At 42.1% G+C, this 26,793-nt stretch overlaps 1 protein-coding gene across 1 annotated transcript in view; it reads left to right on the forward strand.

Annotated features, from left to right (window-relative positions):
* Positions 1 to 26,793, forward strand: part of REPS2 (RALBP1 associated Eps domain containing 2) — a gene marked incomplete at its 5' end in the record, with an annotated part of 103,679 nt that overhangs the window by 66,158 nt on the left and 10,728 nt on the right. The window contains 2 exons of the mRNA XM_055801958.1: positions 14,235 to 14,299; positions 25,953 to 26,036. Of these exons, the coding sequence (XP_055657933.1) occupies positions 14,235 to 14,299; positions 25,953 to 26,036 (149 nt within the window). The remainder of the gene's footprint in view (positions 1 to 14,234; positions 14,300 to 25,952; positions 26,037 to 26,793) is intronic.

Consider the following 26,793-nt stretch of genomic DNA (forward strand, 5'->3'; position numbering starts at 1 on the left):
CCAGCACATCAGTGTGTGAGTGTTCCTCTTGCCTCGCACAGTGAGCGGTGGAGAGAGGAGCTGTTTCTTCAGGGCAGCAGTCACCTAGCATTGCTGTGCTTTAGCAGTGTCCTTGAAACAGATGAGAGCTTTGTGTGGTGCACACCAATCATCTGACTCAAGGACTAGGTTAAACATGGTCATGTTTATGCTTCAGAAGAAAGCCAAGGTTTGACTGTGTCAAGGAATGTTTTAATTGGGCTCTCTAATGTGGTTGTTGGAGTAGAAAAGAAAGGGTTTCACCTCTTGCCGTATGGGACTGTGCAAACACCAGAGAGAATTCAAGAAGCCTGCTGTGTGTGCTGAACCCTAAAACTCAACAGGAATAAACATTTGTGGTTTTTTTTTCCCTTACACAGAGAAGCAATTCCTGATCTTCGACTGTGGTTCCTGTTTAGAGATCTCTTGCCTCCAATTTCGATATCATTATACATCAAAATAAAAACCCAAACACAGCCAAGCACACATGTTCCAAGGCAGCAAACCCTCTCAGAAACCTGATAAAAAGTATAACTGGAAGGAAATTAACTTGGATTTAAGTTTCTTTTGGAACACAAATGAAAGGAGAATGCAAATTCTCAAAGAAGTCATTCTGTGAATGAAAATTAACATCTTGCTTTTGAAATGGATAGTTTTGAAAGTCACCATTCCTTTTGAAGTAACATAATGATTTCTTCTGGACAACTTAACAAACTGACAGTGTTACAGTGAGTGCAGGAAAGGGTAACTTGTCCTATCAATACTTTTTGGAGGGTTTCCTCACTAGAAGTGGGGCAATTAAGTAAGGGTAGGCAGTTGATTGCTTGCAAAAAAAGAAAGTGCTTTGCTCACCCTTCAACTGTTAACCATATTCAGTTCAAATTTATGGCTATTTATAGTTGGAACAAAAAGTGGCTCTGCATTGACAAATCCTGAAGTATAGTCTGCTACCAAATTGCAGAAATGCGAAAGGTCTTCCAGAGGTTCACCTTCCACCTGTACCTGCAGGATGTTTGCCTGTAATTTTTTGCTTTCTTGAATGTCCCCTGGTGGCAATGCTCAATATTCATGGTGGTTGTCTTCCTTTAACAGAGCTGTTAGATTTTGTATCAAAAATGTAAATATGCATTGTGAAAGAATAAGGAGCAATTCGTAGCCTGGGAGGGTTTAAGGAAGAACTTGTTAAACAATTTGTAGCCCACCCCAAAGAAGAGTTTCAATTAAAATAAATCTGCATCATCAGAAGGAGGGGTTTAAATCAACCCATCCCAGTGCATCCAAGTACCATGGTGCATTTACCTTGCTCTACTTTGAAATAAAATGCCAGCACTGGAAGTCATATTTTCAGAAACATGTGCACGCTTTTTCCAATCATTAACCCCTGAATACTTGTATTCATAATGTGACTTAAAATCATAGAATGGTTTGGGTTGGAACAGACCTTAAAGATTGTCTGCTTCCAGCCCCCTGGCCATGGGCAGGGACACCTTCCACTAGACCAGGCTGCTCAAAGCCCCATCCAGCCTGGCCCTGCCTGAACACTTCCAGGGAGGAAGCATCCACAGGTCCTCTGGGCAGCCTGTTCCAGTGTCTTGCTACTCTCGCAGGAAATAATTTCTTCTTAAAACCAATCTAAATCCATCCTCTTTCAGCTTAAAGCCCTTCCCTCTTGTCCTGTTGCTATATGCCCTCGTAAAAAGTCTCTCTCCAGCTTTCTCGTAGGCACCCCTCAGGTCCTGGAAAGCTGCTAGAAGGACTCCCCAGAGCCTTGTCTTCTCCAGGCTGAACAAGCCCAGCTCTCTCAGCCTGTCTTCATAGCAGACGTGCTCCAGCCCTCTGATCATCTTCGTGGCCCTCCTCTGAACTCACTCCAACAGGTCCATGTCCTCTGTATGTTGGGAGCTCCAGAGCTGAACGCAGTGCTCCAGGTTGGGTCTCGCCAGAGTGGAGTAGAGGGGGAGAACCTCCTCCCTTGACCTGCTGGTCAGGCTTCCTTTGGTGCAGACCAAGATGCGGTTGGCTTTCTGGGCTGCAGGCGCACATTGTTGGGCTGTGCTGAGCTTTTTGTTTGCCAGCACCCGCAGGTCTTTCTTCTCAGGGCTGCTCTCAATCCGCTCTGCACCCAGCCTGTATTTGTGCTTGGGATGGCCCCGACCCTCGTGCAGGACCTTGCACTTGTTGAACTTCATGAGGTCTGCATGGCACCACCTTTCAAGCCTGTCAGGGTTCCTCTGGATGGCATCCCTTCCCTCCAGCGTGTTGACCACACCACACCACACAGCTTGGTGTCGCTGGCAGACGTGCTGAGGTGCACTCGATCCCGCTGTCTGTGTCACTGACAAAGACGTTAAACAGTGCCGGTCCCAACACGGATCCCCGAGGAACGCCACTCATCACCCGCCTCCACTTTGACATTGAGCCATCGACGGCAACTCTTTGAGTGTGACCATCCAGCCAATTCCTTATCCATGAAGCGGTCCATCCATCAAATCCATGTCTCTCCAGAGACAAGGATGTTGTGCAGGGCAGTGTTAAATGCTTTGCACAAGTCCAGGTAGATGATGCTCTTCCCTTAATCACCAACGCTGCAACTCAGTTGTAGAAGGCCACCAAATTTGTGAGGCACGATTTGCCCTTAATGAAGCCATGCTGGCTGTCACCAGTATCACCTCCTTATTTTCCATGGGCCTTAGCACAGGATCTGCTCCATGATCTTGCTGGACACAGAGGTGAGACTGATTTGCCTGCAGTTACCCAGGTTTTCCTTATTACCCTTTTCACAAATGGGGCTATGTTTCCCTCCTTCCAGGGCTGCCACAACTTCTCAAATACGATGGATAATGGCTTAGCCACTTCATCTGCCATTTCCCTCAGGACCTGCAGATGCATCTCATCAGGTCCCATGGACTTGTGCACCTTCAGGTTCCTTAGATGGTCTTGAACCTGATCTTCTCCAACAGTGGATGGTTCTTCATTCTCCCATTCACTGTTGTTGTCTTCTGCGGCTTGGGTGGTGTGGCTGGATTTTATACAGCTGCTTTTTTCCCTGCTTCTCTTGTTTTGATCACTTTCATCCCTTTTTTTCATTCTTTTCCCTATTGATCTTGCTTTTCAGTAAAAGTTCTAGCCTCATCATTTTTGGATACCTTTTTCATCTAGACACAGTTCTTCCTGAGCAAATGGTCATTGTTTTGAAGCCAGACTCTTCCAAGGTGCACTTTTCACTTTCTATAACGGTAGTTTGTAGGAAGGCAGAGGCATTGAACACTGTTATCTTAAACCAAAGAGCCTTGCCCAAAAAATGTGTGTGTGTTTGTGTGAAGTAAATTATACACAGTTGTATAACAAGAAGCTGTATTCTTATTTCTGCTGATAGTTTAAAAAATGAAGTTAGGATAATTTCCGTCTGCCATCAGAAAAGATACAGTTACGTTTTTACAAACAGATGACGTGGTGGCAATATACTATTTAGGTTTCTTGGTTATTGGGATAATACATCCTGACATAAATATCAAACCTGATGTGTTTCTATCCACAGGTCGGTTGATTACTTTCTGTCCTAATGTACTTTTGACAGAATTTTTCCTAAAGCAAAGGTTTTCGTTCTGCCTTTCTTACTAGGTTTTAAAAAATAGTCCCATTGTCACAGCTGAACCACTAAAATTAGCTGGAAGGACCACCCCTTCTAGCACCACCATATTGCCTAGTGTCAGTACAGAAAACCAGACTGTAAAAACCAACCATTTTAATAGCTTTCAGGGTATATCCAACATGATTAGAATAATCCCATTTTGGTACATTATGTTTTGTTCTACTAATTCTTGTTCAGAAATAATTCTGCTTTTGGGAGTTTGGTGGATAATCTACTCCCATGCCTGCAAAGGAGTGCTCAGTAGTAGAGAGTTTTATTTTCAGTTCCTTGTTGGTCACGTTGATCTATAGGTATCACTTCTTTAATTGTAAAGCCATGAGTGGTTTGGAGCATTTCTTTGTTTATTTCATATTCAAAGGCCAGAAAAAGAAAAATGTCTCTTCAAGTAAATTCAGCCAAAGACTGTGGCAGATCTTTGTTGTGAGCACTGTTTTTTGGGGGGCTATTTTTGTTTTTCATTTACTACTGATATATCACGTTTGCTGCCATTGATTGCCCCTCTCCTGGCAAGTATACACAGAAAGCATTTATCTGTGATGGCTGGGATGTCCAGCAATGCATTAACCACGGAAACTGTGCTTTAGAATTGTAATTGGGACATAACTGCACTTGAAGGAGGCACCTTCATTCATACTATGATGCAGCACTCTTCTGGGACGCTGTAACTAGTGATACTCAGGGAAGACGTAAGAAACCAAGAGAACTTACTGAAAGGCTCCACCTTCTGAAATGTCCATACGTGAATTTCTGTTAAGAGACAAGTCTCTTCTTTCTTTTTTTTTAAAAAAAAAAAATCATGTAATCTTTATATTGGCATCTGAAAAGAATTTAGTACTGCTAGATTGTCAATGTATTTATTTTTGTTGAATATATAACCTCTGGCATTTTGCCTGCGTACATATTAAGTAAATACTTGTCTAGGTTGTATGTGTTCCTGGAAAGACAGCAGCAGAAACAAAATTGTCAGTTTAAATGTGTACCTCACCTAGTTTACATCTTCATTTCTTCTCTAGCCCACTGTCTGGTCAGGTACAAGTCAAGAGCTCCCCGGGTAAGCCCGCAAAGCTTTCCTGCAGTGTTCGCCCAGGCTGTTGGCAGAATTAGTTGCTCTCTGGGGTTCCTTGTGCTCCCTTCTCTCTGTCTTGTGACCTGGGTGAGTGAGCAGGTATTGAGGGGGCCAAAAGTGGTGCAGCTGGAGCCCAGGGTCCTGCAGCAAGGCCCCCCGCCACCTTTTATCCTCAGCAGTAGCAGTAAGCTAGGGTCTGACTTGGGGTAACTCAGGGACTGGGGCAAGTCTCAGCTTAAGTATGGAAACGCAAATACGTATACTTTGTATTCTAGCATTTTGCTCCGTTATATTTTCTGCCCAAGACAACCACTAAAGAATTTACTTCTGGGCAATTATAGGCAGCGGCAGATACAGATGCCTCTGAAATACATTTTACTTCCCATTTAGTTTCATTTCTGGATTGCATAACTTCTTTTAATTAACATTTCTGTTGAACAGAGGATACTTGTTTGGAAAAGAGAATTTGCTTTGAAGAAACAACAAAAAAATTGTCATAAACAGTGTACTTTCATGTTGATATGGAAGAAGATCTAACATCTCTGTGTAATTCACCAAAACAGCCATATAACTATTTACAAATGAATTTTTGACTGAAGGTTTTCGGTGCTTATTTGCTTTTGAAACTCGCCTTCTGCTGCGGCTGTGCCTGCAGCGAAGAATGCTTGGAATGCAGGCACCATTTCTTATGTTGGCTTGTAAGCCAATACTCACTGTAACCTGGATTCACTCCTTTGGGGGTGCTGCTTTCAGCCAACAACATGGGGCTAGTATTTTTGGGGGTTTCTCCTTCTTGAGATGGGAGGTGTTAAGTACCAGACTTAACACAGCTCAGCATTTTATTGTAAGTGCAGTGTTTTCTGTTACAGATGATGTTTTATTAACTACAGTCAGATCTGTAACCTCTGCTTACCTCTGCTGAGCTAGTGGTGGCTGCCAATCAAGACAGTGTTCCCTGTGCTCTTAAGTGTAGTATTCAAAGAAAAGGAAGAAGGGAACAGATGTATTGGTGTACGTCAGCATTCCTGTAAGTGATATGTGCGGGCACACTTATTGCTTATGTATTCCTTCATATACACGTTTCCCACACAGTTTAAAGTGGTACTTTTATCATAAGATTCTGTCAGTACAGACTTCTTTCTGCACCCTTCAATTTTGTTAGTGCTAGAGGAAGACTGGTGTTCAGCATCACATTTTATCCTCTTTTTTTCATACCTTTAAAGAAAACTCTTCATTATTATTTCCTTTACTTCATCAAATCTTCATTCAATTAGCACAACCTTTCCTAGAACATACAGACCTGGTGGGTTTTATTTGCCAAGTGTGGAGATTTCTGAACAGTAAGCGTGTGTTGAGATGTCTTTGGTTTTTCGTTTTTGCCCAACCACAACCAAATTTTATATATTTCTAAATGTTTTCAGTCCACGTATCAAAATGCTTTCGTAATTGTATGGGAAAGAAGATTTGGAGAATTTAAATGATTGTTGCTCCATTGTCATACACATTTTGATCACACCTTGTCATACACAGGTCCAAATAGTTACTATAATACTGTTTCCAGCTGTTTTCAGCTACATCATATTTTTAGCTTAGTGAGCCCAATGCAGGTAACTTTCCCTTTTGGGGACATGGAACTGGGTACTAAAAATCCTGCCAAACTTAACCTAGGTAAGTATGATTACTGCATTATCTTCTGTATTCTTTTATGCTTAACTATTTGCTAGCAAATATTTCTATCTATTGAGGTTAGCTGTCTGCAGGTCTCTAAAGGCAGGCTTTTAAGGGGTTATGCAGGGGGTTGTGTTTTTTGTGTTACCATAAATACAGGTTTCTCACTAACGTTTTGCTTCAAAGCTGAAGTGACAAAGGGAACCTAGAATAGTAATGTCCTTTTTTATGCTGGATTTAGATCACAGTCAATTTAATTAGGTAATTAATTTTCAGGACCACTTCCTCTCATTGCTCTTGTATTGGTCTTGATTTAGTAAAATCCAACTACTTTCTTGGGTAATAGAACTGGATTTCACTCATGCTGTAGCACTATGCTATCTTGCGTATTACTGCGTTGAGTTGATTAATCAGAACAAAACATTAAATTAGGAGAATGGTAGTTTTGAAGGACCTTTATTTTAGAATAGTGATAAAGGCAAATACCATCAGCAAAATATGCCGTTTCACTGAATATCATTTGCACAGTACAGAAGAGTTCTAATGTTGCCAGCTTCATTAAGAGTGTAGAGTCAAGTTAATACCTTCGGTTATAACAACCTTTGGTTGTAACAGCGATTGTAATTTAAATTAAAAATGTCTTTTATGCATAAACCATAGAGAACACAAAATTGAGCTGCTGTTCATACTCTGCTCCAACACTGTATCCCTGCAATGAAAATAATGTGACATGCTTTCTTAACATAAATGTTGCAAAAACATTTTTTTTTAAACGTGGAATGGATTTTATTTTTTTCTCTTGGGACTTAGCTCCTGATCTGTTACTGGAGCTGCTGTTTTCTTCTAGCCCTGTTCCGCTTTACAATCTGTATGTGATCATTGAACTGAGCTTATTCTGAATAAAATATGAATGCCTTCCCTCTGATTTGAACAGAAGAGTTTTACGCCTCCCAGCCTTTTAGAACTTTTTAATGAAGGATTTGTGTGTTTACAACTATGTAACTTATTTCTTTGCCCAACTGGACAAGGACATAATTAAGGTTGAATAGGCTGGAGAAAAAAACAGGGAGCTTATAAATGGATGAATGGTGATTACATTATAGGAATCTGATGGGGTAACTTATTTCTGCGGTTTTAGATTTTAAGTGTTTATGTCTATCCCTAAGGGCTCAGTCCAAAGAGTACTTGTATGCAGACTGGGGTAAATCTTGCCAGCATTTCAAGTGAAACTGTTTCTTGACAGTTTGTGTAAATGAAACTTCTTCTAAATGATTTTTTTTTTCTCCATTTTTCTAATCTTAGTTCTTTCTGGAATTGAGGAATGGTTTACAGTTTGTTTCCATTCTGTTGCAGGTTGTTAAAAATGAAATTTTAATGCAAAATCTCTTTTCTACTGAAAATAGTTAAGCTTGAAATGTTCTCGACTGGCCCTACCAGCCCCACTGACCTATTTTCATGATCCCATGTGGGTTACTCTGTTCCATGCAAAAAACGTTAGTCAGTCATAGAACAGCTTTACAGGTTAAACAAGAGAGCGTCTGCTGTTGCTCATCTGGAACGGGGGGGTGGGGGGTCGGGTCAGAGGGGGCAAGTTGTCTCCCTTGTGGGGGAGACCCCAGAGATGCAGATGTCGTGAAGTGACTGAGCCGCAGTGGGACTGAAGGGGTGGTGTGTGGTAGCCCACTGCTCTTCCCCGGTCCCATGTGCCTGCTCTGAGGTGTTCGTGTTGGAAGTGGTCACAGGTGGCATGTACTGGAGCACTCCAGCACTCCCAGTGGCATCTCCAGGGGGTATGAAGCTCTGGCAACGTGGATCTGAGAGAAGTAGGTGGAGGGACTGTGCCTCCCTGTGGGTGGAGTGAAGCTAAACATGAAGCCAGAGGGTGCAAAATCGTGAATATTTTTGTTTAACGGGGGAGGGAGAAGGCAGAAACAATTGCCAGATAGAAACACAGAAACAATTGCCAGATAGAAACACACAGAAAAGGAAGGGGTAGAGAAAACAGTAACTAGAAAATGAAATGGTTTAGGGAAAACGAGGGACAGAAAGCTGAAAATACAGATGTAGATGTGTGGTGCAAAACAGAAAATAGGAGTTTTTAAAAAAGTCTGTTTTACAGGTTTTACTTAAAACATGCTGAGTTTTATGGATAGGGCATTAAAAAAGGCATCATAAAACACACCTCTAACGGTGTCCTGCTTGTTTGATGTGAAAGTGACCCATCAAATATGTAAGTACACCAGGGTCCTAAGTGAAGTCACACCTGCAAATTCACGGTGCAGAAGCATTAATTGCTTAAGGTCTGGCTATATTTCTTTCTAATTACTTGGCAAGTACTTGCATAATTTTCCACACAACTGAGGTATGAATGATGTTCTGTATGACTGGCACGTGAAGCACACCTGTAACAAGAGTGTGCCTGTGATATCCAGGGGTGTGTATCACCTGCTGTGATGCATGAAGCTTTCCTCTGAGCAGGTTCCCAAAACTAACTGTGAGAAGAAAGGTTACTCTGTCACTAGTGATGCTTTCTGCAGCCTTTCTACAAACCTGGTAACAAAATTAATATTGGGAGTCTAAATTTTTTTTTTTTGCATTAATAAGAATTATTGAAACAGCTGTCTCGGTAAATAGGTATTTCACAACTACCTTACTAGAATCCTTCATTAAATTTACATTCTTGGCTACAGCTTTGAATTTTTTTTTCTTGCTGCAACTTTTTGCAGACATAGTAGTGTGAATTAATAAATCAGATCTCTTGAAAAACAATTGTTTCACAATCCCCTTGCTAATGGTGAATGTAAATAAATGGAGTGCAGGGAACGGTATCAGTATTATGGAATATCCAAGTAACAATTTCAGTGAACAAGAAGGGAGGTTTTGTAAGACAAATGTAAACAGAAACCAGCGTAGACACAGAACTTTTCTGCGGTCTGCCTTTGGCAACAGAAGCAGGGAAAGTATCTAAAAACTTCTCCAAAGTAGTGTCAGAGTGGAAGGGTGAAAATGCCAGCTTTCCAAAATACATAAGGAACCGAAGTCTTATGTCCTTTGAGGAACTGAAGAATAATTTGTTCTGTTGGCTTTTTTGAACTGTTTTCAGTATCGCAGATCCTTTGCTTCCTGATAAAACAAACTGGTTGGTCTTTTGTTAAACCGGATCTTGGAGCTGAGCACTCTGAAGCAGCATAAACGGGTGTAAATCTGCCATGCAACAAGCTTCTCCCTTAATCCAACAGTGCTGTAGCTTTTACTTGAAAACTACCAAACACTTCAGCCAGACTCTTAAGGAACCCAGTCAGAGTTTTCTCCCAATTTAAGACCCTGGGTGGTCCCCACCCAGTTGCAGAAGAGGGGGGTGGGCTGGTGGTGGGGAAGCAAGAACCTGGGTTTAGGTCACCTGGATCCAGGTCAGCCTGGATTTAGGCTGGGTTTGCTTGGGGCTGTACCCTCTGTGTGAGCTGAGAAATAAGAGGAGCGACCAAACTGGGTGCCCTTTTGATCATGGGGTGAAAGGTGTGCAGGGTTTTGATGTGAGATGAGGTCAGGCTCCTTTGCTAGGTGGTATCTAGTTTCACTTTGGCTAGCAAGGTACAAAATGGCCCTTGACCTGGGGAAACCACCCTTCTTTCAGGACACTACTCGTGTACGTATTCAGTTCAGATGAGAAAAAGGAGTACGTTTTTTTTTTTTTCATGCAAAGCTTTAACTTGTCTGAGGTGATACCCAGGGTAATGTGATAGATGTACAACTGAGAAGGAAGACAACTGCAAAGAATGGAAATAAAATGAATATCTGACATGGAAGTGTTTCAGGAAGTACGATATTGTATGCTGCTGTTCCAGTATTAATAATTTTAAAAAAACAGCGTGCATCCAGAAGCTCCATGTATTATGGCAGTTTTCTTCAATACCAAGGAACAAGAGGGCAAGTGACTGTCATTGAGGGAGACAGATGCAGCACGATGCTCTTAAAGCACCCCCCAAGAACCCACGTTTGTTCTACCCTAATTTTGGTGTCCTCTGCTGCTGTGCCTGGTGAGCTAAAGACCTACTTCCTATAGGTTTGACTGGACTACGATAACTTTGTTTTTCCGTGGTCTCTTCTTCCTAGCTCTATTAAGTCAAGTAAAGGGGCTGTCTGGATGGTTGCCATGATTGGTATTTTTCACTGCCACGGGTAATGAAAATGCTGAGGGTTGGTGTTGTCTGCTAGGGAGGCTGGAGGCAGTGGTGTGGCCAGATAGGGTGGCATGGCCTGTTCCCAGAGTGCACAGTTATGGCCTGGTGTTTGTTTTAAAATATTAATCTAGCTTCAGATTGGGAAATCTGGCGGGGGGTATCTAGTGTGGTGTCCCATTAGTGCTGTCAGACCTTTGTGATTGCCGAAATAGGGCAGAAAAATGGTCCTGGAAGCTTCTCATGCAGATAACCTGCCTTAAAGTGTAAACATGCTAAGTAGAGAGCCATGATTTTTTAACTGAAAGCCTTATTGCTATCTTTGTGGGAGTAACTAGTGTGTGAAAATGCTATCGTTTACAGGAATACATGTGACATGAATACTGGATATACTTAAATCTCTTTTGCTGGTACCTATATGGCCTTTCCACAGTCTATCTCTGAGATTTGCTCTACATGTCTCACTTAGGTTTGAATGCCAGCAAGCTGCTTAGTAACTGGGCGACCTGTGTGGGGTCCATCCTGCTCCCTCAGCTCCCTCTGCTTTTGTACAGGGCGTGAAGACTTGTTTTCAAAGAGCAATGCTGTGCAGCTTATCCAGGCTCTGAGGTGTGCACCTAGAAATACATTTCTCTGTTCACCGCTCAGTCCTGGGGTACTTGCTTTCATTTTGGAAGCAGAACTCCCCCTCTCTCTGTGTTCGCTTTCTGAGCTAACATAACAATGCCATCTCTTAACAGCAGGAACTGATCTTTGCGGGGCAGTCTCCCAGGGAAGGAGGGTATTCTGGAATAGCCTAATAGTACAAATCACCTGCTGATACACATAAAAAAACTATGAGTATCTGTTAATAGTGTCCTCTTTTAGGGTAGTGACACTAGAAAAGGCTGAAGCATGCAGCATCTGTCATTAAATTTTTTTTCATTGCCCTGTGGGGAAAAAGAAGTGAGGGTTTTTTTTGTAAGTTGTTACGAGTCCTCGAAAGTCAACTAACTTTTGTCTAGCAATTGTGCTTACATAAGCATGATTTCCTTCCAACAACAGGCCAAAGATGTTCTGCAACAGCAGGAATTTTATGAATATTTCATGAGTAGCTTAAGTTAGAATTTTCAGGATTAAAAAGAGGAAACTGGGTCAAATGCACATAGTGTAAGCATCTAACTACTTCAATGCTAAATTCATTTATGTCGTATTTTGAAAGCTGAGGAAGCAGGGGTTTTTGGAGATGATGTTTTGGTGTGGTGGTATTTTATTCTTTTTTTATTTGACCAACTTGCTAGAAAATAATTTTTCCCTTTGGAATTTTTGGGCCAAATCCAAGGAGACTTGTGGAGTTTCACAGTGTGTGCAACCACTTCAAGAGATACTTTTCCCACAAGCCCAGCACCTTTCTCTATAAAGACTACACTGCTGCTTTCCTAGGTGTGTATCGCTGGGTTTGAAGAATCAGGGAACAAGGGCTGTATCCCCAACAACTGAAGTTGAGGCGAGTTCTCAATGGATGCAGCTTTTGCAGTAGATCTTTTGAGAGCCTGCCAGAGTGTAAACCAGCAAATACAAAACTGATGGGCCCTGGCGAGGGCTCCATATATTGGGAAGGGCTGAGTGAGCTGCTGGGGCTGGTGCCTGCCCGCAGCACCACTACCCCTGGCTCCGTGTGCCCCTTCCCAGGGACCCCCATGCTCACGGCAGCAGTGCATGCCCTAGCTTCATGTTTGGGCTACCAGGGGCTTGCTAAGGAGAGTGCATGACTCGTGCTCCCCCGTGACCTGAGAGCAGAGGTGATACCCTTGCGGTGACAGTCACTGGTGGTGGTGGGAAGGTGAGGTGCACACAGGTGTTTTCCATGGAGCGTTGCACACAGCTCCCACAAGGTTTCCTGAAGATAAACGTGTCATGCTGAGCGTACATACTAGTCTGCTATTACAGGATACAGCTGATGGACCTTCAGAGTGCAGTGGGTTTGAGTTAGATGGTGGTTTCAAATACTGGGTTTGGCAACTACAGTTGCCAAAGCCACTGCTGGTGCTCAGATACATGAATTAATAACCTGAAGTTCAGACTAAAGGAAAGGAAGGTTTTTTACTCCACTGTTCCTTTCTAAAGATCAATTGTGCAGAAGAGATGGAGAATGTAGTGACGATATCATGCAGGTATTGCACTGGTCTTATAAACAGAACTAAACACAAGTAAAGGGATTCTAATGACCATGTTTTTTCAAATCTTTTACACCTGTAGGTGTGTTAGTGGCTCCTTTGCTTCACTTAAGTTGTTTTTTAATTCTTCAGCCTTTCTCTTTGGCCTTGTCTGGAGTGATATTAAGCTTCATTTTGATTCAAGAGATGATGATGATACAGAAGGTGGAAAAAAAACCCCAATGTATTATAAGCCTCTTTATAGCTCTGTGTAGTCAATACGACTGTTCTCAATGTCTTCACCCACACATTTTTTACTCTCATGTCACTGTTGTCCTTAATGGTTAGTATCTTTTGCCTTTGTATTTTCAACCACATAGACATTTTTAGACTTGGTGTATAAAATATGTAAACAGCTAAGCTGTAACAAGGCTCGTAATGGTCTTTGTGGCTTTTTAAAATATGCATGGAAATAAAAAGTGTATAAATGTAATTGCTTGCTTAGCATTATTGTGGTAAAAGGCATTTCTAAGTTTAATATTGTTGGGGTTTTTTTGCTATACAAATAACCACCAGTGCAGTGCAAGATGGACTGACTTGTATCTTTGCCAGTGAAGTGCTGAGCCTTCATTGGAACAGGAGCTTGGGGAGGGCAACCCACCTAAGGACTCCCACCAGTCCTGTTGGTGTCTCTGTGGTAGCCTAGCCCTCCTAGTCCTCTTCTCTGCAGCTGCCTTTGGAAGCCATCATCTGTCCTGTAGTTCTGTCCCATGAGGGATTTTGGGTATTTTAAGGAAATTGAGAAGTACAATGGCTGGACCTACATGATTGTTCCCCCTCTCTCCCTTTGTGCTGGCTCAGACTAAAAGCTGACATAGTGTTATGTTAAAGGGGCCTGAACTAACCATTAGGATTTGTCTTCTTCCCCTTATTCTTCTTCTCCCTCTGAAGTACCTCCAATGAGTAATAACATGCAAATACAAAACATAAAGCCAAAGGAATGGATTTCTTTTTGGTTTGTTTAGGCTTTTGTCCTATTAATTCTGTGGGAGATGTTTTCTTTTCAAGGCTGCGCTCCATCACATAGTGTGTTTTATCTGGAGTGAATGCTGATGTCTGCATTGGTTGCTAAAGCATTGCTTTTAAAAAAGGCAATAATGTTAATGACAAAGCGCAAAGTCCCAAGGACAAGTAGACCCTGTCTCTGGGGTTCTGTAACTAGAAGTGGATTGCTTTAGCTCCAGCTTTTGTGGCTGACTGGCTTCCATCTCTGCTTTTTACCATAACATTATGGGGTTTTACAGCAATTAAATCACTACTCATTCACTACTCATGAAGTTCTTTCAAACAAGGTTTTGCTCAATAAAGATCAAGTTTAGTTTCTGTTATTACAATGTTGAATACTGCCTCTTCACTAGGAATTATAATGGAAATTAATTCTGGTTATATTTGGAATTAATATAACATGGTTTTATTTGTTTTGTTTTGGGTTTTGATCTTCTTTTCTCACTCTTCAGCTGTGAGGTCTGCCTGGCTGCCCCCACCACCACCTGCGCTGCCTCCTCGACCTTCTGTATCTCAGGTATGGACAAGGGTTTAGCACTTCGCTGTGTATTATTCTCTTATTCATGTTACAGTTGCAGTGGTTAGTGCAAGTTGACTTGGACATGGCAGTTGTTCTTGCTTCCAAGATAATACAAATCTGCAGTTTGCTCTGCAGTTCCGCACATGGTCCTTCTTCATTGGTCTGTCTAGCTGGTGTGTTGCACTGTGAAATTACAGACTAATTAAATCTCCTTGTAGTGGAGCTGACATGCACCCACTAGGCAAAACTGTAAATTCAAGGCTAGTAAGGCTAGTCTGCTAATAAGTGTTTCATGCCAGAAAGGCATGGGCTTGATGCCCGCTATTTGCTTCTCAAGCTTCAAATGCTCAGAGGGCATCTGCTAAGGGAACCGCAGCGTGTAAAAGTATATTTCACCTGTAGGTTTAAAAATATAACACTGAAAGGAAGCAAAGCCATGTCAGTTGTGTTACTAAGTTTCAAACCATTAGTTGGTGTGCTTTTGTTTTGCTTTTGGGATGAGGGGGTTTTTGTTTGTTTTTAGAGCATCACACAACCATGACACAGTGCAAATTGACTAAGCCATGTGTATCTGCATCCAGATACTTCTTCATGTTGTAGGAAATGATGGAAGATCAGCATCCTGTTCTTTTTATTTGTCGGCTCCATTAAGTCTTAGGCAGTATGCTTCATATATTACTCCTTTACATGAAGCGTATAAATAGAAAACAAGTCCCCAGGGGAGCTAACAGCCCATTACATAAAAAAGACTTGGTGAGACACCTTCCTTGAGCCAGAAACAGTCATCACTTGAGTTTTGGATCTACTCTTAGTGTCTGTTGAACACTTTCTACTGCACAGTGCTTGTGATAGACATGATAAAAGGCTTGTTGCCACCCCCACTTCCACCAGCCACTTGTTGCTCTCTTCCTCTTCCTTTTTAGCATCTGAGTGCATCTGGTTTCTACCTTGAGGACTGTAGAGCATTCTGGTTTGAGCTTGCGTGCTTCCCCTGAGTCAGCAAGGCATTAGCCGTACAGCTACCACCAGATGCTCCTTAGTGTACCCATCACGTTCCTGCTTTGTCTAACGCTCCCCAGAGAGCAGTGTTTCCCTCTGGCTTCCCCTGATCCCATGGCACAGCTCCTTGCCTTGTGCCTGCAGCAGCTGTTGTTGCAGTCCACGCCAGCTCTCCTGTCACTGCTCGGACTTGCCACAGCACGCCAGCTCCATGCAGTGCAGGCCTCGCTGCCATTGGGAAAAGCAGTGAATATAACACATTCTGTTCTTAGGGAAAAATTCCATTGTTTTCAAGCAAGGTTCTGCTAATTTTTCGTTCTCTTGTTCTCTGATAGATTGGCGTTTCCTTAGCAGGGCAGTGAGGAGAGATGTTGCATGTCCTTACCACTTCACAAATACTGAACCAACTGCTCATCCTACACCAGGCCATGCAGAATATAGGACCTTTCTGAAATGATAAACACAAAAAGATTCACATGTGAAATTCTTGATCCACTCCTCTCCGATACAAAAGTCTGGTTTCTGAAAGAAAAAAGTGCTTCTGTATCTACTGAGTAATGAATATATAGCTGATACTTCGCTTACATGCATCATTTACATTTACTTGATTTATTTCTTACGATTTTAAAAAAATATTTAATTAAATATCTCAAAAAACTATTACTGTTCTAACATCTACCAAAAATGTACATAAAACTGGTTCTTGAGGACATAATGAATTTCACACTTGTCACATTGTTTATTTTATCTCCAAGCATGCCTTTCTGTGATAAAGGTAACAGACAGTAGAGAAGTATGTGTGATGGGGTTATAATTCGGCTGGGCTGACCCTTACGAATAGCATGTAAGCCATAGTAAGCATATGGATTACATTAGTCTGGTGGGGCCCTTGATTTAAAGAGCAAGAACAAGTTGGAGGGAGAGATCTGCTTTCAAAACTGAGTCAGGATCAAGAACGGAAGAAAAAACATGATGCTAAAATGACATTCAGCTTTTTCCTGTTTCAAGATTTACCAAACTCTCCTTAAATTTCTGTTAACTTATTTTTCAACAATGTTATTGAAAATCCTTTTTTATGGCCATAACATTTTGCTATATGTCTGCAGTTAAGCCCTGTGAATGACAAATGTAGCTTGGAAATGAAGCGAACCCTACATATTTCAGGTGGCTGTGCACCATATAACTATGCTTGTGGTATGATTATTTTGGCTCGGCTTTCAAAATCAGTTGATGGAGGAGGAGAGGAAAATAATTTCTTCTGAGGACTACACTTTTCTGTGGATGGCTGGGAAGCAGCCTGAACCAGTTGGCTCTTTAGAGTGAGATTAAAAGGCTCATGGGATGTAAAGGCCAAAGTGTGTAAAAGAGAGTTACCAAGGGGTGCGTGTTACATTTCAGTGGAGCAGAAGTCCTTCTGTGAGCTTAATCGAGAGCACTGTAGAAACGGCATCTTGACTTTGGTCCTGGGTTGCTGTTGGGTTTAGTAGCATTTGCTTCAGCCTTTAGGAAAACATTATTTTTCCTGTCAGAACCTCCAAGGTAATCAAGCTCGGTAAGTTACTGAAACACTGGTTATTCAGTGTGTGCCAAATGTCTCTAGTTATATCACAAATTTATTAAATTATGTGTGCATTTAACTCTGCCTCCGTAGTGCAGTCAGCTCGCTAACGAGGGAGAAGGTTTGTATCATTGGCTGAGCATAGCACAAGGTAAAACCTCGAGCTAATACTGCTGTAGCCTTGACTCCAGAGCTCAGTGGATGCACGGCTTACTATGGGAGGCTCAAGTCTTGGGGTGCTGAGAGGAGTTGGCTGGGTTTGGGGGAAATAGCAGCAGGGCTGGCTTCTCTGCTCTGGGTTGTTGCTGCCAGCCTGTGCTGTTCCACACCTCTGGTGGGTAGACAGCTTTACAGGTGCAGCTGCATCTCTGCTTGCCTTTACAATGTGTTTTAGAGTTAGTGGATTAACTCTGCATTTCTTTCTTCTTGATGGCCTCTAAAAGATGATGGTAGCTCAGTCTCCTTGGGATTTTTCTCCATTGCTAAAGTCAGTGTTGTATCAACTTTATCAGTGCACAAACTGTACCCAGGTTTTCCTGAGAGCTGTCACCAGACATTTTTGCAGTATAGTGGTGCTTTCATCTGAAGGCCCTATGGTGACTGTAAATAAATCTAATACATGAAGATGGAAAAAAGGCAAGTTTACATAATGTGACTATACCATTATCTCTATTTTATGGTCTTTTAACCCGAATTCCAGCCCATATCTTTCTACACTACAAGCAATTTGAATCAAGGTTTCTAGTAAGACATTGTGAAACACAGTGTGAAATGCTTTATTAGAATTGTCAGTTCAATGTTGCTTTCCTGTTAAAAAAAGAAAGTAATTCAAGTTTGCCTAAATTCTTTAAAGAAAGGAAAGATTATGTATGGAAACAGGCTTATAGAAGGACTAGGATGTTGTTTTGGATGATGTGTTATTTTGAAGTGTTTTCCTTTTACTGCTGTGTATATATCCCTATGTGTAACTTCGCTGACACCTCCTGTAATCCCTAGTAGCACATCTCATGTTTAGCAAGTCTGCAATAGCTGCCTGGATTTAAGGATAACTTCATCTGTATCAGTTCCCCTATTTCTTCGGACCATAAATATTTAATATGCTACAAGCTATTGTACAGACTTAGGACACTCACTGACAACACCTTACTTCTCTTGCTCACCTCCCATGACATGCTATAGTTATGGCTTTTCCACCCATTTATTTATTTTATTTTATTAAAAAAAAAGAAATCTTAAGTTTTTAGGATTTTTTTTTTCTGTCATCCCCATCATCATCCCCCCCACCCTGAGTGATGTTACATAGAAAGATAACCTGTAGCTTGTTGAACTACCTACTGTAGGGTTTTTTTCTGGGCTTGTAGAGGACTGGATTCAGTGCCTCAGGTAATTTTTCCTGATTCTGTGTTCCTAACTCAGCAGTAAACTTGACTGATTAAGGAGAAATGGCATAAAGGTGGTGCCAGAACTTTTGTGTGGACCCAGGGCTGTAGGTAGAAAATTTGTGTACCTTGGAGGCAATAAGAATCATGACAGAAAGGCAGTAGTCGTGTAGTTGATTTGCAGTGACGCAGATTTCAGGCAGGAAATAACTTTGGGTGCTCATCAATAACAGTCCACTGGAACCAAATGTGTGTATGCACATCTCAAGTAAGCCTCTGTTGTTATTTTTTTAAATGGAAAACAAAATAAGACTTCATTACTGTTGGCTTTTAAGCTTATAGAAGTCATTTACCACAGCTGCTTACTGTGGGAGATTTAGTAACGTACTTATGTTAATAGGAATTACAGATGAACACTGAAGAGCAAATATAACTTCAGGATTTTATCCAACATCAGCTCACTATCTGCAACATTGCCCAATTAGATCAACATTCCTTTATTTCAATTCCTCTATTTCAGTACCTTCCTGTCCAGTAATGGAAGTGTATCTTCAATCCTGCCTGCCCTGCATAAGGGGATTTGAAAACTGTGGGACTGGAAGAAAACCCTGTATATCTTGGCTGAAAAAACTAATATTCCTAGTCTCTTTTCCCAGAGTCTAAATTTTAAGCCTGGTGGTTTTGTGAATTCACACTCGTTTGTGCTGGACTTTTTATTTCTGGAGGCCTTGGGACCTAGTTTTCCTGCTGGTTTCATGCTGGCAGTTTTGACAGGCAGTGAAAAAATTACGGGTGAAGGCAACATGTTCAGATGAACTGGAGCAGGTAGGCAGCTGTTAACATTATCAAATTGAAGTATCCTGGGTACAGTGCAGCTCTGAAGATTAAAACCCTGCTGTTATATGAGCTCAGAATTAGGCTGTCAGTTTAGCGGCCATCCTTACTGTTAGACGCTACTGATGTGGTGAAATCATGGAAACAAAATGTGATGAGGGATGATGAGCGGCTCACCCTGCCTAGTCACAGACACCTGGTGGTGTTGGAAAGCAAAGGTATTATTCTTTTTAATATATCCAATGTTCCGTTCTCCAAATGTTACTTGATACTTCATAATTCCTTGAAGCTTTTTGACCGTTCACCATCCAGAATTGCAAATGAAAACTGGGACCTGGTTCAAGAAGTTGCCTCTTCTAACATGCCTCCAAGTTCTGCTGACTCCACAGAGAGCCTCAAGCCTGGAGTGCGCTCAGGCTGGGTCCATGACCGTCAGAGATGCGTGCCCACAGTCAGAGATGCGTGCCCACGCTGATCTGCGGAGGTGGGGAAGGGCTCCTGTCAGTCCCGCTGAGACCTCCTGGCCTCCTGAGTGGGATGGCCACGTGCAGGCTCCATGCTGGGAGCTGGTCGGGGCGTCCCCCAACTGCACACGTCTTTACATAAAGCCGAGATACATCGAGGATGAGGTAGGGTTTGCTTATCTCTGTTACAAGGTTGTTGAGAGAAAATACTCGGCCAGTTCAGGCACTGCTTTACTCTCTAAAAATATGTGAGGAATTTCAAGTGCTGGCAGGACACCTGGAGTTTTACAGGAAGGAACTAACTCTTTTGTTACAGAAATAAAACTTTTTTTAAAAAAAGGTGAAGATTTTGCTTTTGGCAGCATATTATTTGTATATGTGATGGTATTCTTCCAGACAACCATTTTATATTAAACCAAAGGAATGCTTTTTTAGCTTGCATTTACAACCGCTGTGCAAGAAGAAGGTGGTTTTTTTGATCATCTCTACAGTTTTGGCTGCAAAATAACATATGTTGTTTAATCAGTGCAATAGGTACTGAAGAAGCATGTAACTGTAATAAAACTGAAAGTCCTCTGTAACATGAAAGATTTTGCCATCTGCTACTTTAATGTAATACAAATGGATTATCTTCCTCTCATGAAAATTATATATTAAATCTAAAATGGCCAGACAAAATAAATTGCGGTTTAAGAAGTGGTGGAAAGTAGCACAGTTAAAATTGAATTTGGGGAGTAGTTGATGGATGCCATAAAGTCCTTTCTAAAGAGTTTTCTGGGAGAGTGGAAGAAGGGCAAGTATCTTAATTAAAATATGTTGTAATAATTTTTTAATTTGGCTTCACATGTATCATAAAACCACCACCACCACCAACAACAAAAAAGAATCCAGTGCCTATATCTCTAGTGGTATGCGCATACCCATCTCTAGCTTACGTTAATCTGGTTTTGTGGAAGTGGAGTATTAAAACAGATTGTTAATGCTTCCATCTGGGTCCTATTCTTTCCTTGCAAATGGGCTGAACATTGCAGCAATTTGTTTGTATTTACAGCTTTTTTTTCCTCAACCTTATCACCAGCCCTCAGATAGCTCAGGGAAAGAAAAAGCTTATCAAAACTTCAGGGCTGCGCAGCGCTGAGAAGGCAGGCAGCACACTAAGACCCTGGCAGCTTGTTGCATTTGCATCCCTTCGGGTTTTCTTTCTGTCTTGCCATTTTTAGTTTTTGTAACGAGCAATAAAAAGAATTGATGATTCAGTGTGGGATGCACAAGGCTCACAGAAACTGGAACTGAGACATCTTGACTGCTTAGAAATTACCATTAAGTGCAAAAATGTGAATGTTTAGAAAGGAGCAAAATACCTCTTTAATGAACTTATGTAGAGATGAGAGAAGATTGCAATGGGCACATACTGAGCATTAAGCACTTTTAGTATCCTACCTTTTCTTACAGATAAGCTGTTCTCAATAGTTTTTTGCAAAGCTAAGCAGTGACATGTAAAGGTAATGATTATGGGCATTCCAATGAATGCACAGAGATAATTCCATTTCTGTGAGTAGCGCCATTGACTCCAATAGGACTATTTCCATGTGTAAAGTTAGCATGGAGCATAAGTGTGGGTGAGATTGAACTGTGGGAAGGATTGAATATATACTTCATCTCTTGCAAAATGGCTCTAAGGTGACTGAAATATGAAAACTCCATGTAGACCTTCTTTTCTGGAAGATCAGTTATGGATTGTGTCAAAAAGTGGGTGTGAAATCTACATATACTCTAGTGTTGTGAAGTAAAAGAATTGGAAATGGAAGCGGAGAACCAGTTGTTAAGGTAGTGCGTTCTCTTACGCTTTGGAAAATCTTTCATCTGAGGCTTTTGAAGCACTTGGTGCTTAAGTGAGTGTTACATGTTCTTTTAGAAAGGTACTGTTAAGTATCATCACATGGAGCAGTGAGGAGATTATGAATGACTGGTCAAGGATCATGTGATGAAATAATAAGCATTTGTGATTCCTAATGCTCTCCTTAATGATGAGGAATTACCTGTCCTAATGCTTAATATTGGCCAGAGGCCACAGGCTGGTCTCTGGCTGTGGCTGTTGTACAGAAGCTTTGTTGGCCATTCTGTGTGGAAGAATGAGGAGGGTATGGCTATTCCTAGAAAATATGTGACTGTGCTGGGGAAGAAGGAGATACTGCCTGTTAACAACTGGGCTTTGGTTTTTGCAAAGAGGAGCTCTTCAGGAGATTTGGAATAGGACACTGTCCTGTTCTTTTCTGTGGTCACTTACACTTCGTAAAATGAAGGTACTCTTAGGCCTGGTCTGCAGCTCATTTGCACTGCTGGTAGTGCACATGAGCAGGATGCTCTTTGCCCGTCCGCTGTAACCCTGGATGTGGACCTGGTGGTGCCAGCACTTCCTATGTCAGCAGCTTGCTCCATTCTGTGCGTGTGAGTGAGACGCTTTTCATTGAAGAGTGCTTTACGCTACTATAACTGAATTTGCCTCTGGAAGACCGTATTGCATAATGTATAATCTTTCAGTTTTGTAAACCGGTGGTGAGGAATTTTAAACCCTAATACAATGGTGAGAAGTTTCTCAGATGTGACTAAATTTGAAGATGATGTGGTGATGGAGTGAGGCAGTTTATTGCTGTGTTTCCGAATCAGAAACGAGTTGCCCAAAGACTACTAAGTGTGGTATAAAAACAATGAAGAATTAAAGGGAACACACGTCAGCTGCTCCTTATGGATCACCTTTTCCTTACACTCTGCTGTGGGAGCTTGGAACTGGAGTATCCTTGAGCCAGGCCCACTCTGCCCATGACCAGAAGGCTGCAGAGGCTGGCTTTCACCCGATGTCCACATCAGTGAAGGGAAGGAAATCTGTGAAGAATCCATCTACCAAAAGAAAAAGCAAGTGTTAGTTACTTTTCCTTTAAAATCTATGTGGGGCCAGTGTGGGGAGACTCAGCTTGCAAATGTATTTGTACAGCCTCTCAGGCCTTGGCTAGAGGACTTTGTTGGGTTGGTTGAATTAGCAGAACCTTCTTTGCATGGATGCATGTTGCAGTTAACAAAAGATTTTTTTGCTTGGGTTAAATGCTGTCTGTCCCTGAACAAAACCCCCTGTAACAGCATACTGATTTTGTTTTAATGCTTGGGCACTTGTCACGAGCCTGTTGCTCTGAGGAATGGAGGTGTTTGGTAGAGGAGAACTTGCAGCTGTAATGGCAGATCATTATGGGTAGGCCTGGCTTCTGCATGAGCGGGAAAGGAGACTCCTCAAAGAGCCGCAGCTTTACCGTGCCCAACCCGGCTGTCTGCCCAGCCTGTGGGGCAGGCTCAGAGGGCAGGCTCTGGTTAATGCCAACACAATTTTTTGGTACTCTCCTTCAAGCAGAGCACTCAGAAATGGCCTGTCCCACATGCCACTAGGTGGCACTTTAAGGACATGGCAGTCACTTGGTTTTATTCCTTACACGTGAGCTGCATCACTCCAACTAGTTCTATTTATTTTTTTAAATTATTTTTCTTTTTTTTTTTTTTTTTTTTTTTTTTTTGGCCAAATATAACTGTCCATTTATTTTTACCACCTGCCTGCTCCAGCCAGCCCCTGCCCCGCTGGCTGCTGAGCTTTGCCATCCTGGGGTCCTGGCAGCAGAGAGGGCTGGTCAGCCCGGTGGCCCAGCCTCAGCCAGGGGTACCACAGCCCTGCAGCACAGCGGCTGTCACAGCTGTTAGGGTGACAGCCTCATCACAGTGCCCGGCTAGGAAAAACTACCTTGCACCAGGAAGAACTGTGATACCAAACTGTTGGAAATTCTGAAATCTTACCATTTTTGGCATCAGCACTCCAATTTATATTTGCTTCCACCAGAACACAAAGTTTACCCTTCTTTTCCCTTTTCGCTTCCCTTCAGTTTAAAACATTATTCTCCTGCAATGAGACCATTTAGAAAAAAAAAAGGGGGGTGGGATGGGTGTGTTTCTGCAAAAGTTTGGGGTTCCCCATTCCCCCCCCCCATCCTTTATCATACTGTAATTTTGTGATTTCAGTTTTCCTGCTTATTTGGAGTTGGCGTTGTAGAGTACTTCTATGCTGTTTAAACACATTGATTCTTGAAAAGCTGGATTTTTATCTATGCATAAAGAATATGGGGTTGGTCTTTTTCATTCTGTGGAATAAGTTAATATATTGCTTTTTATGGAAGGTTTAGCATAGACTCCAACAAGAATGTGAGTACCAGAAGGTGCCCGCCTGGCGAGGTTAGGGGACTTTCTAATGCTCCCTGTCCAAGAAGGGTCATTAAGAGCTGGCTCTCCTACACCTCTGTCATCTCTGTGTTGTGCAGCAAAGCTGTACCATGAGGAGTTTATAGTATGTGTATTACGTGGCTCTCTGCAAAACTGTATTTACTCTTGCTGTCCCTAAATGAATGATTTGCCAAAGTGATGTGGTTTGGGCCCGAATTTATCATGCAGTTCTGTGGAGTATTTGAGCTTTGCTGTCCCCAAATCATTCATTAAAGCCTCATGGACTTTGCCAGGCTACTGTTACCAGTGCTTTGAGCCTTCTTTGCTTTCAAATACATAAAAAGTGGTTGTAGAAATCAGGGAGGTTGTGGGCTATTCAGCTTGCTGATAAAGAAACGCTGTGTTGCATTAAATAGACTTTTAAACATCTTTGATTTTTGTAGACAGAAAACGAGATTGCTTTTTTCATTTCACTTTTCCATTTGTACCAGAAGTCTACAGTTACAGACAGAAGGAGGAATTCAACCCATGAAAAGCCTTCTAGAATTCAAATGTTAGTATCCAATAGTTATTAAAATCCAAGTATTTGAGATACTATTATTCAAATATGGGAAAATTACAGGGTGGGTGGTTTTTGGTTTTAAACATGAGGTTACGCTGCAGATGTAGCATACTTGGAAGAGGGGAGGAGAGGGATCTTGTCAGCCAAACACCTTTTCCTCCTCTCCTTAAGGGTTTCATGTGCGTTTTAAAAAAAAAAAAAATCCCACATCTTCCTCCTCTGTGCACGTGTACAAGACATTATGGTTGGAGAACAGGAGTAGCCTGACAGAACCACATTTCCCCTGCAAGTTTGTGTACAGCTCTTATTATGTCTGTTACGGAAGACATGGAAGTGCTATGAAAAAGTTCCTCCTTTTTATACCAGGTTCTGTGCTTTCTCTCATTTTTTTTTAACTTGTGGTTAAGCAGTGGGAAACTTGTGACTGCTACAGAGCTTGATGGGCCTGTGCAGAAACCTCGTGGCAACAGCAAATTAGGTTCCTCAGTGTGTGACAAGTCACTGTTGCTACTGTTGTGGCTAAAATCCTGGCTCCTTGAAAGTTTGAGGTTTTGCATTGAACTTGATTTTAAATGCAAGCTTTCACCTGTGTGGAAACAAGCCTTTTTTCAGGAGGGAGCAGGATGGGAGGTTGCCTGCCCTGCCTGGGGGCCATTGTCAGCATTGTTCTAGCTTGGCAGAAGTGGGAAAGAGGAGAAGAGGCCATCTGCCAGTGCCCTCAACCTCCTGCTCCTGCCAGCCTTCTCCGTCTTGGAGAATCAAGCCCATACCTTCCAGACAGAAAACAGCCGTGTTGTGTTTACACCATGTTTGCTGTCACGTGCCTGGGGACAGGCAGTTCCAAGTCCTGCCGCCCTTCCCTTGCTGATGTGCCATGCCCTGTCCTGGTGAAGCAAATTGAAAGATGCAGAAAGATTTCAGGAGAGGCAAAGCAACGGATTAGCCCTCTGTTTTAATTTGCTGCTTGGTCGGATATACTGGGTGGTGGGTGTTTTGGTTTGTTGAAGGGCAGACCTGTGTGGTGAGTGTTCAGCTCAGTTTCTGTTTGAAACATGAGACAGGAAGAGGGAAGACTTACTTGGCTTCTTTTATGACTTGTGTTTTCAGTAACTTTAGTGGAATTTGTGGTATAATTCAGATTTTCTCACTCCAACCTTACAAACTTCAAAGGCAGAGGCTTACTCCAATGAATTTTAATTGGCTTCAGGAGATAATAAGGTGATAGGGCGCATCAGAGATCTTTCTAGCTTTTATCCACCACCCCCCTTAGCCTTCCTCTGAGTATTTAGGCCAAAAGGGTAACTCTAGAAGAAATTCTGGGTACTATGTCATTTGCATTCAGAGACATGGTTCCTAACTCTTCACAGGAAAACTTTTCTCTTGTTTTCCTAGCACAATAAAATGCAAGAAAACTGTTTCATTAAAAATCTGGAAAAGACACATGTCATCCATTTAGCTGTCACTCTAGATGTCCATTTCCCCTACCGTTGAATCGTTAAAGTAACTTTTCTTTTGTGTATAACATTTCCTTTCATTGATTTTATTGTATGTGACTGGTAGTCGTTTTGTGGGTGTAGCAATGTCTGATTTGTTGTTGCAGACAGAGCAGCCATCTGAGGTTGAATTGCATCCTCAGATGAGTAGACCCCCATCACAGGCAGAAGAGAACAGTTCAGCAAAAAAGGTGAGACCTGCACACATTTGTACCATTGTGATTTGCCTTCATCAACAAATGCGGTTGTGTTAAGTTTTAAAGCAATTAAACAGGGGGTTAGGGTTACGTTTTTACATGTTTACCTTCTCTGGAGGTCAAGACGCTAGAGAGAACTGGGATCGCGTGTGACATCAGCTCAGATAAATCATTAAGAAAGGTCTTAGTATATACACATTGATGCATGTGCTTTGAGAGAGGCAGCTTGCCATTTGTTTCAAATCAATAGGGGCTTGTGGAGCCTTAGGGAAGACAAAAAAGAGCTTGATTGTACTCGACCCCTGTCTCATTGTAATTCTTCCAAATGGTGACGCACTTCTTGCTTCCAGTTACTGAGGATTCGGGTTTGATGTAAACACACCTGTTTGCTAGAGGTCGGGATCTGCCACTAAAGGTACATAGGCTGGGAAAGATCTGCTCAAGATTGTGCAGTTTCTAGTATTTTTTTTTGTATGAACATACCATTTGTATAAAGTAAGCACTAAAATTGCAGTGGCGCTTGTCAAAGGGCCTTGCTTAGGGATGGAGTGGCCTTAGTAGTGGCTGTGAGCATTTCCCCACTCCTGATCATGCTCCCACTGCCTCCTTCCACCAGCCCCAGCCAGAACAGGTTTTGACAGGGGGGAAATGCAGATCCTTACCGCTCCAGTCCCTCCTGCAGCCAGGGAGCATCTGCAAGACCTTTGCTCAGCCCAGCCAAGAACTGTTGGCAGGTGCTGTATGTAGTATA

This window comes from Falco peregrinus, chromosome 4 (assembly GCF_023634155.1).
Source record: "Falco peregrinus isolate bFalPer1 chromosome 4, bFalPer1.pri, whole genome shotgun sequence".
NCBI classification, from domain to species: Eukaryota; Metazoa; Chordata; class Aves; order Falconiformes; family Falconidae; genus Falco; species Falco peregrinus.